Source organism: Rana temporaria, chromosome 6, assembly GCF_905171775.1.
Source record: "Rana temporaria chromosome 6, aRanTem1.1, whole genome shotgun sequence".
Taxonomy (NCBI): Eukaryota; Metazoa; Chordata; class Amphibia; order Anura; family Ranidae; genus Rana; species Rana temporaria.
Genome location: NC_053494.1, coordinates 27,551,840 through 27,562,745, shown reverse-complemented (window position 1 = coordinate 27,562,745; position 10,906 = coordinate 27,551,840). Strand labels below are relative to the sequence as shown.

General features: G+C 45.9%; 1 protein-coding gene across 1 annotated transcript in view; it reads right to left on the bottom strand.

Moving 5' to 3' along the window:
- Positions 1–1,506: 1,506 nt before the first annotated feature.
- PRKCB (protein kinase C beta) overlaps positions 1,507–10,906 on the bottom strand; it is a 336,313-nt gene continuing 326,913 nt past the window's right edge. The window contains exon 17 of the mRNA XM_040356513.1: positions 1,507–2,426. Within this exon, the coding sequence (XP_040212447.1) occupies positions 2,274–2,426 (153 nt within the window). The 3' untranslated portion in view covers positions 1,507–2,273. The remainder of the gene's footprint in view (positions 2,427–10,906) is intronic.

Below are 10,906 nucleotides of genomic sequence, written 5' to 3'. Positions count from 1 at the left end.
AGGTATCGGCAGTGGCGTCACTAGGGTTGGTGTCACCTGGTGCGGTAAAACATGGTGTCACCCCCCCTCTGTCTAGGCTGCCCAGCACCAAGCAGGCAGCACACGGGCACAGGGCGCACCCCAAACCAGCCCCTGTAAATGATAGTATAGGGCAGTATAGTGGCAGGTTAGGGTAGTATAGAGTGGTATAGTGGCAGGTTTCTGTAGTAGGGTGGTATAGGACAGGTTAAGGTGGTATAGGGCATGTTGGGGTGATATAGTGTAGTTTGGGGTGGTATAGGGCAAGTTAGGGTTGCAAAGGGCAGGTTGGGGTGGTATAGGACAAGTTAGGGTGGTACAGGGCAGGTTGGGGTGGTATAGTGCAAGTTAGGGTGGTATAGGGCAAGTTGGGATGGCATGGGAAAGGGTGGGGTGGTATAGGGCAAGTTATGGTGGCATAGGGCAGATTTGAGTGGTACAGGGCAAGTTAGGGTGGCACAGAGCAAGTTGGGGTGGCATGGGAAAGTTTGGGGTGGTACAGGGCAGGCTGGGGTGGTACAGGGTTGTTTGGGGGGTACAGGGCAGGCTGGGGTGGTATAGGGCTGTTTGGGGTGGTACAGGAAAGGCTGGGGTGGTACAGGGCAGGCTGGGTGATACAGGGCAGGTTGGGGTGGTACAGGGCAGGCTGGGATGGTACAGGGCAGGCTGGGCATGTCAGCTTAAAAAAAAAAAAAACGGGATGGTGTCACCCCTCTAGCGGGTGTCACCCGGTGCGGACCGCACCCCCCTAGCAACGCCTCTGGGTATCGGTGCATCCCTAACACACACATGTATATATACACTATATTACCAAAAGTATTGGGACTCCTACCTTTACACACACATGAACTTTAATGGCATCCCAAGAGTTGAATCTGTTATAGCTGCAAAGGGTGGGACAACGCACTATTGAACCCTACAATTTAAGATGGCATTAAAGATCATGTGCGTGTAAAGGCACGGGTCCCAATACTTTTGGTAATATAGTGTATTTATGCACTGGAGAACTAGGGTGGTCATGAATTAAGGAGCCCATTAGACCAATCAAAGATCCAGCTTCAGTGACTTCACTTAAAGCGGAGGTTCACCCTAATAACATTTCTATCAGACCAACTTCCTTATACTTGTAACAAGCACAGTCCGCAACTTTTTTTTTTGGCTGTACGTACCTTGTAATCTCTCCGATCAATCGGGCTTCTGGGACTTCTCCCCGCGGGAGTAGGCGTTTCTCTGCCGAGGAGGTCATCCTCCTCTGCCTGGAGGTCAGGAGGAGGAGGTCTGCCTGGAGGTCATCCTCCTCGGCAGAGAAACGCCTACTCCCGCGGGGAGAAGTCCCGGAAGCCCGATTGATAAGAGAGATTACAAGGTACATACAGCCTAAAAAAAAAAAAAAAAAATTGCGGACTGTGCTTGTTACAAGTATAAGGAAGTTGGTCTGATAGAAATGTTATTAGGGTGAACCTCCGCTTTAAGAGGAATTTCTAATTTGAATTGAGAATCATCTATATTACTGTCTCTATAAAGTGTTACACCCCTTCCAAGTTTTAACAAGACCAGAACTTCCAACTGCAGTGCCATCTGATGTCGACATCTGATATTACAGCTTGACCATTCACATACAGTGGTAATGTGTAAGCATCACTGTAGCTGAATGTTCAGATATCAGTTGAGCAGCAGCCAAGGGATCTCCAAGGACACTAAGCTATGTCTTAAGGTAGGGGTCCGTTGTAGATTGTTAGGCATAGTATTAGGCCAAGCCTGTCTTATTTGCATCAAAAAGGATTCAGGTGCAGTGCAATGTGGAAGCAGCCATTTTACGAGATAACGGTACACTAGGAACTACTGATGTAAATTTATATGGTAGCTCACTGGCTTCTAGTTAACTGAGCAGACTGAGTATAGATTTGGCCAAAAACACTTGCCTGGCAACAGGCAACCATGTGACCAGCAACATTTTTACCATCTTAATAACCAATCGTTGAGGGTTTCACAGTCAGAGATGTCTGCCTCCCGAGGAATAGTACATAAAAAGTGGTCTCGGTTGCATCTTAATCCACTTAAATTGTCTGGCCATCCGCCGGTCAGAAATTGGCTGCTTCCTCTATGCACTGGAAATAGGCACACTTAAGTTCTTTAGCTGCCTAAGTACCAGGTACCAAAATGCCAGCAGTTCTGGTTTGGCTTGCCAGGCGTGGCCCTACCCACCAGCTTACGGTTGAAGGCTTCGCATAGGTGTTGGGTTCTTCCGTTGCGTCCTACACAGTGATTACAAACTCCGGGTTTGTGTATGAGAATCCAACGAACTCGTTCTGATCCAGGTTCATGATAAAGAGTTTGTCCGTGGGGGTGAGCTCCACGGGCTGCCGGGTGAACTCCTTGTCAAAGTTACACGTGTCTCTCTTGTCCTTCTGCAGAATGGGAGAAGCGAACAAACTCTCTGTTATCGGGGGAGGGGGGACAGCATGGGAGGAGGGAGATGGATGGGATGGCGGGATGCTGCCATTTTGCAATAAAAGCTTGTTTATTGCAATTCTGCTTTGGCTCTTCTAGACGGACAATTTTTTTCTAGGTTATGAAGATGATGAAAGCAATAAAATACATTTACACTGGCTGCCATCTTACGCCTTCTTTCACACTCTCCACAAGACACACACAGAGCTCCTAGGTCATCACTCCAAATAATTGGCTGTACAGAGTTATCATGGGCTTAATATAGTGTCACTTTCTGTAGATTTTAAGTTTATAAAACAAAAACACGCGATTGCTCACTTCAGTCAAAATGGAAAGTTTAGGCTTGGGGCATTGAGGAGCCACGGCCACTTGCAAAAGGCCCCTTTCACACGAGCGGACCGTTGAGGCCCGCCTAAAAAACTGCAGTTTTTTAGGCAGACCTGAATGGACGCTCCGTGCACCTCTATGGAGCCACGGATGTCATCGGTGACATGCCTGCTGGCATCGACCCGCTAAAGTGTGACGGATGGAAACCCTATTTTACATCCGTCTGGCGGATTGGATGAAAACGGACTCTACGGTCCATCTCCATCCGATCCCCCATAGGGGAGAGCGGCACTCTGACTGTTCGGTCTCTGCACAGTGTGCAGAGACCAACCTGTCATCTGCCTGCGCAGCAGGGATCGACGGAGCAATCCGCGCTGAGCAAAGCGGAGCCCGTACATGGACATGTCCGTGTGAAAGGGCCTAAACATGTATTTTTTCTTTAGGTACACCTAATAAACCTAAAAACTGAACAAGTAGATACATTTGTTTTATTGTAGAGGTGTCTTTTCTACAACAAAGCAACTTGCCTTACTTTTCACCATCTTCTTTAGAATGTTCTTGTGCACAGCTCAGTACATTCTTGGCATGCCTTGATTCCAGAATGAACTAACTCACATGAGCGTGCACGGGAGTTACAACATTCCCAACCGGCCAATCGAGACAGAAGATGACCTGGCTCCAAGAAGAAGCAGAAGAGAAAATGTCAGGGTTGGCAAGGGTACAAAGAGTTGAGCATTTACAGGCTTTAGTTCCCCTAGATCAGTGGTCATCAACCCTGTCCTCAGGACCCACTAACAGGCCAGGTTTGCACGATAACTGAAATACATCACAGGTGATATCATTTGCTACTGAGTGATTGCAGTATTCTAGTCTGCATCTCCCCAAGGCAATACATAAAACCTGGCCTGTTAGTGGGCCCCGAGGACAGGGTTGATGACTACTGCCCTAAGTCATACATCCCCATACAAGTCAATAGGGATGCAAAATCAGTTTGACACAAATTAGAAGGAGGTCAAGAAGACGTTGAATGCATCTGTCAATAGACTGTGGCTGAGAGCATCTCAAACTGATCTCAAAGGACACAGTATCTGCCCATTAAAGTAGTTGTAAACTAAAAAAAAAATGCAAGACAAAAGGCATAATGAGCTTGTATGCATCGCATACTAGCTCATTTTGAAATACTTACCTTACATCAAAGCTGTTGCAGCGGTCCCCGTATAATGCTGTGACCGGCAACATGTCTCCCTGAGCAATTTCCAGGCAGGTTTAGGAGATATTTACAGTATCTACAGGTAAGCCTTATTATAGGGTTACCTATTAGGTACAAGTGGGGTAACAGGGTTTACAACCACTCTAAGAAGCCTTGAAGGGGTTGTAAAGCTTCATGTTTTTTCCGATGCTTACAAGTCCCCCCGGTTTACTTACCTGAGCCCTCGAAAGTCACGCATCGTGAACGTGCTGGCTACTGGCCCCAGTCTTCTCGGCTCTTCATTGGAGATTGATAGCAGCGCAGCCATTGGCTCCCACTGCTGTCAATCTAATCAATGCGGCGTGGCCGAGTGATACAGTCGGTGGCTATGGCCGCCGGCTGTACCACGGGAGCACGCCCGAAAGCTAACCCCCTTGGGAGAGCGCTTCCCATGAAGGGGGTTAGCTCTTGCGGGGAGGAGTCGAGACAGCCGAGGGACCCCAGAAGACGAGGATCAGGGCCACTCTGTGCAAAACGACAAACTGAACAGTGGAGGCAAGTATAACGAGTTTATTTTAAAAAAAAAAAACGTTACAATCCCTTTAAAGCTGCTGGAAATTTGGTGTAATGGAAACACCCCACAGTTGAGTCACCTGAGTGGTCAGCTTCTCATCTTTGCTTACCACCGATTCAAGAGCACAGCCCAGAATCATAACAAGAGGCAGCCGTCTTCCCCAAAAGCACATGCGACCTTGCATAAACCTAGACGCAGGTACATTTAGTGACCTTGTTTCTTAAATGGTCAGTCCATTTGGGTTTGGCCTGTGAGCAATCTTCGTTGGACACAGTCAGTCTGAATCCCTTTACAGTGACATCACCACTCAGAAAGTAGCAAGCAGCCCAAGGTTCACAGAATCGCAAGTTCCATTAAGCCATACGTTTAGAGTGATACAAACATGGTGCGAAGAATGATAATTATGTGAAGAATGCAGTAAAGTGCAAGCGGAATTTCTCAGATCGATTGGCGTTTCTACCTCTCATCTTGGCTCCATCACGTAAGCCTTTCAGACTTGTGTACATTGCATTGCAAGCAAGGCTCCTGCTTTGAAGAATGGAAGGATATTCCCACCCTGTAATCTATAGCCTCCACTAGCACAAGGGTTAACTCCCTGCAGCAGAAGCAGATCTTCACCCATCTCTCCCCAAGATGCCCAAAGCTCACATGTTCTGACAGTTACCATAGCAACCGTTCTACCATGCTACACAGCGCACGCTGTAGGAACGTAGGCCCTGGTAGTCTCTTCCACTAAACAGGAATGCAAGTTTCGCAGAGCGGGGCACTCCTCTAGCCACCCCCCCCCCCCGGGTTAAAATAAGAGTTCACTTTAAAGATGGCTTTGCTCATTACTTAACCCCTTTATTACAGGCTTCTACAGAAACATGAGCCTGGCATTTATGAGGAAAATGATGAAGCATTTACAAAGCTGATTAAATATAGGAAGTGAAATCCAACATGCAAAAAAAAAAAAACAATTAAACAATTTTGCTAAATGTTTAAACACTCATAATTTGTTAGGTGTAACCAGGGCCGTTTGAAGGAATTTGGGGGCCCCAAGCAAAACGGGGCCCCCAAAGCCTACGTTAGCGCTATACTTATTTTTTACACCCATGTTCTTACTCCTCCCCCCCTCCCTAGTCCCTATGTTTTTCTATTCTCACCTCCCCTTCTTTCCTGTAGGCTGCCGCTGTAGCGTGGCCGAGCTCCTCTTCCTCCTGTCAGTCCGGTGTTCTATCATTATGGGTCCCTAGTCCCCTATCAGATAGTGCCCGGGCCAGGCCGGGTACCGTGTGGTACAGAAGACTCAGTTTCCTGTGTTCCCGGCAGGACTGTAAGGAAGTGAGCACTCAGTGTGCACTTCCTGTCAGTCCGGCCGAGAACAGGAAACTGAATCTCCTGTACCACGGACTTGCAGGTCTCCAGGAGGAAGGAACAGGAGCTCGGCCACGCTACAGCCTGGGAAGGGGAAGTTGGGGGCCCCAGGCCAGATCGGGGCCCCAAGCAATTGTTTGTTTTGCCTGTCCCGTAGCAACAGGCCTGGGTGTAAATAAAGTTGATTGAATTTCCCTTCAGGTCAGAAGCTCGTGGCCTGTAAAACCAGTCTGCAATGGTTATGGCCTTAAACCAATGCAGGGAACATGCTCCTATGTGGTCTCTTATGCCCCGTAAACACGATCGGAATTTCAGATGGAAAAAGTCAGACTGACTTTTTCCATCGGAAATTCCGACCATGTGTATGCCCCATTGGATTATTTCCATCGGAAATTCCGATGAATTCCGTCGGAGTTTAGATAGAGAACATGTTCTCTTTTACTCCGATGGAATTCCGATGTGATTTTGGTCGGACAAAAAAGTATGGGGCTTTAGAGCGTATAAGATGGAGATGGTGTTTTCAATGGAGTTGGCCCTTTGAGTTACTTTTCTCTTTGAAAGTGTATCTAAAGCCAATGCTGAAGTACTTATTGAGTAGGTTTTGTGGAGGTTTCGTTCTAATTCCTGTCCCATAAATACAACAGGAAGTGAGAGGAAATCCCTCCAAAGTGAGAAGAAACTCACTCGTCACCAAAACAGATGTCTTCACTGCAAGATTTCCCCCCACTTCTCTTCCTTTAACCACTTCCTGACGGGCCGTACGACTTTATACCGCTGCAGTGTGGTTCTTAATCTCTGGGGGGCCGTCTATATACGGCCAACGGCCTCCAGCCACTGGGGGGGGGGGCGCGCCTGCCGCATCACTGAGATGCCGATGCGCAATGTCCACCAGCCACCCGCGATCGGCGGTTACAGAAACAAAAATCTCCGGTTTACTCAGTGGCCTCTGTAATAGGAAGTCCCATCTCCTGGGCCGGCATTTGACCAGTGTTCTGTCTATCATAGAAGGAGGCGGGACTTTGTATTAAATAGGCCGCCGAGTAAACAGGAGATTCTCGCTGTATGTAATCTAATGGTACTCATCCCACCCCCTCCCTGTCCCCTCTGAGTCAGCAGTAATCTGAGGTAAGATGGGCATTGATCAGGCGGCATTCATGGCAATGGTGAGGCTGCAGATGGGCATTGATCAAGCTGCAATGATGAGCAATTATGAGGCAACAGATGGGCATTGATCTGCAATTATGAGGCTGCAGATGGGCATTGATAAAGCTGCATTGATGGGCAATTGTGAGGCTACAAATGGGCATTGATCAAGCTGCATTGATGGGCAATGGTGAGGCTGCAAATGGGCATTGATCAAGCTGCATTGATGGGCAATGGTGAGGCTGCAAATGGACATTGATCAAGCTGCAATGATGGGCAATTATGAGGCAACAGATGGGCATTTATGAAGCTCCATTGATGGGCAATGGTGAGGCTACAGATGGGCATTGATCAAGCTGCATTGATGGGCAATGGTGAGGCTGCAGATGGGCATTGATCAAGCTGCATTGATGGGCAATTTTGAGGCTGCAGATGTGCATTGATCAAGCTGCATTGATGGGCAATGGTGAGGCTGCAGATGTGCATTGATCAAGCTGCATTGATGGGCAATTTTGAGGCTGCAGATGTGCATTGATCAAGCTGCATTGATGGGCAATTTTGAGGCTGCAGATGTGCATTGATGGGCAATGGTGAGGCTGCAAATGGGCACTGATCAAGCTGCAATGATGGGCAATTATGAGGCAACAGATGGGCATTGATCAAGCTGCATTGATGGGCAATGGTGAGGCTGCAGATGAGCACTGATCAAGCTGAATTGATGGGCAATGGTGAGGCTGCAGATGGGCCTTGATCAGGCTGCATTGATGGGCACTGACCCTTATTTTGCTTCAAAGTTCTTTATTTAAAATGTACTTTTTTTCCTTGAAACTTCCCTCTTAAAATAAATGTGCGTGTTATATCCAGATAAATACGGTAATTGTTCCATACACCACCAGTTTTCACCTCGACTAGACTCACCAAAATTCTATCAAGCTGGCCCAATAACTCCACAAATAATCAGATTGCTGTTTGCATGGCTAACATAGGTCATGTTGTACCATGTTGTACCTAGACAAGGAAAACCTGCTGCAATGCATTAAGAGACAACATGTGTAGACAACCTCAGTTTAGTAAAAAAACATTTCAGTTATTTAATATATTTATATATTGGTTAATGAATACACAACATATGATAATACTGGTTTTATCTGCCCTTTTCATCTATTTCTTTTAATTAAACACTCGGGCTCTCGTTTTTTTCTCAAGTCCAGAAACCATTTGGTCTATCAATATATGAAAGACCAGGGAACATCACTGAGACAGTACAAAAGACTTGAGTTTCAATACAAAATGGCCGCTTTCATTATGTGAAACCATTTTTTCTGTTAGCAAAAAAACAAACAAACAAACAAACAAAAAAAAAAAAAAACCTGCCAAATCTCTGTACTTGGCGAGACAGAATTGAATTGTCGGGCCACTAAAACAGGTTTTATCGCCAGCTACTCCATTTTTTATTGAAATGGACATTGAATTGGCACATTACATTTCCACATACAATTGATTAAATAAAATGTTATTAACAGAAAATCTTAAGAAAAGAAGAATATGTAAACGCTGAAGAGATCAGTTTTTTTCCTGTGATGACTGCAAACAGATTTTTTGGGGAATGTGAAAAAAAAATGTTAGACCAGCAATGTAGGCGTCACTCACTCCTTCCACATGGCTGAAAATATTCAATCAATATAAATGAAATATTTACTGTCATAGATTGAAAAAGCCTCCATGCTTGCCCTTGGCTGGCACTGGGTAAAGTCATTGATCGGCTGCTTCTCTACTAGTCTCCAAAGTACCAGTAACCCACCTTCATAATCTCTGGCTCCAAAACTGCATGGTTAAAGCCGGTATCTGAATCCCACTGAACGGAAATGAGTTTTAGTGGGTCAGAGCTGAACATTTGGGGGCTTGGAAGTTATGACTGGCCTTTGCAGCAAGGAGCACATGGAAGGGCAACGCACGAAAAACAAAACCTTATGCCGCGTACACACGACCGCAGGGCCGATCCTAGGCAGAGTGCATTGCACCCAGGTGCCTGCAGAGGTGGGGGCGCCAAACATCTAACAGACTCTCTCACAGAAGCCCTCTCTGTGTCCTCTTCCTGTATTTTGTTTATTGTTAAGAGATCATGTAAGGATCTCAGGTTAATGAAGACTTTGTGGGGGAGCATCTCTGTGGTTGAGTCGTTGCCATAGAAACATTTGTAAAGGGGAGGAGTTAGTAACACGACGACGCCCATGTGGGAGCGCCAGAAATATTTCTGCACCCAGGTGCCTGTGACCCTAGGATCAGCCCTGCGCGACCGTTTTTCATGACGAGAAAAATGCATTTTTTTTAATTGGTTGTTAAAAACGGTCGTGTGTAGGCTCCAGAGCATTTCTCTCGGCGAGAAAATTGGCCATTAAAAATGTAGAACCTGCTCTCGTGTGTACGCTTTAACGATGGGGGAAAAACACGCATGCTCAGAAGCAAGTTATGAGAAGGGAAATTTTCATTATCAGCCCAAAGGGTGGCGCCATTCGAATGGAACTTCCCCTTTATAGTGCCGTTGTACGTGATGTACGTCGCCACGCTTTGCTCGAGCATTTTTTATCACGATCGTGTGTATGCGAGGCAGGCTTGAGAGGAATCACGTCGAGAAAAACGTTTTTTCCATGACATGAAAAATGGTTGTGTGTACGCGGCATAAGAAATTCTTACTGACCAGCCTGCTAAACAACCAAATTGTCCAATTCAATTGGTTAGAAGGCTGGTCAGTAAGTTGAGCCAGGGATTTCTTTGGCTTTGGAAAAAAAAAACTACTTACCAGAACACTCCCTAATCAGCAACGGGCGGCGTAGAGGTTTTTTTTTTCTATGAAAATATAGACTTTTTTAAAGGATGTGTACTTTTCCAAACAAATACATGCTCCTAAGCCAGATTGCACACCCCCATGTACTCCCCAACTTCTTATTTATATATATATTGCAGTAGCTGAAAACATGCTGCAGTAAGGAGAGCTCTGAGATTTGATTGGATGGAAGGAACACACCCCCATCACACAGGAGCAGAGCTGAGGCTGCCAATTAGCCGGAGGTCCCTCCCCTATCACCCTTTTTCTCTTGGTGTCAGGAAAACTTGTCAGAAGTGATTCATGCTGATAGCATAGGAAAAAAAGCAGCAAACAAAAATTACACTTAGTGCTTCGAATTGAGAAAAGTACACACTATAGAGGGATATGCTTTGTTCATATTTCATGTCTGATGCCGCGTACACACGACTGTTTTTCATGACGAAAAAATATGCAATTTTTTAAATTGGTCATTAAAAACGACCGTGTGTAGGCTGCAGAGCATTTTTCTCCTCCGAAAAAATGGGCATTAAAAATTTAGAACATGCTCCATTTTTTCTCGTAGTTTTTCACGATGTGAAAATCGGTCGTGTGTGGTCTTTAACAACAGGGGAAAAAACACGCATGCTCAGAAGCAAGTTATGAGAAGGGAAACTTGCATAATCAGCCCAAAGGGTGTCGCCAATCTAATGGAACTTCCCCCTTATAGTGCCGTCGTTTGTGTTGTACGTCACCGCGTTTTGCTCGAGCATTTTTTTTTCACGATCGTGTGTATGCAAGGCAGGCTTGACAAGAATCATGTCGAGAAAAACATAGTTTTTTCCATGACATTAAAAACGGTCGTGTGTACGCGGCATGAGTCTTACAACAACATTAAGGCCGGGTGTCCAGGCCTTAATTTGGACATTTTCACTTAGGGGTGTACTCACTTTTGTTGCCAGCGGTTTAGACATTAATGGCTGTGTGTTGAAATATTTTGAGGGGACAGAAAATGTACACTGTTATACAAGCTGTACACTCACTA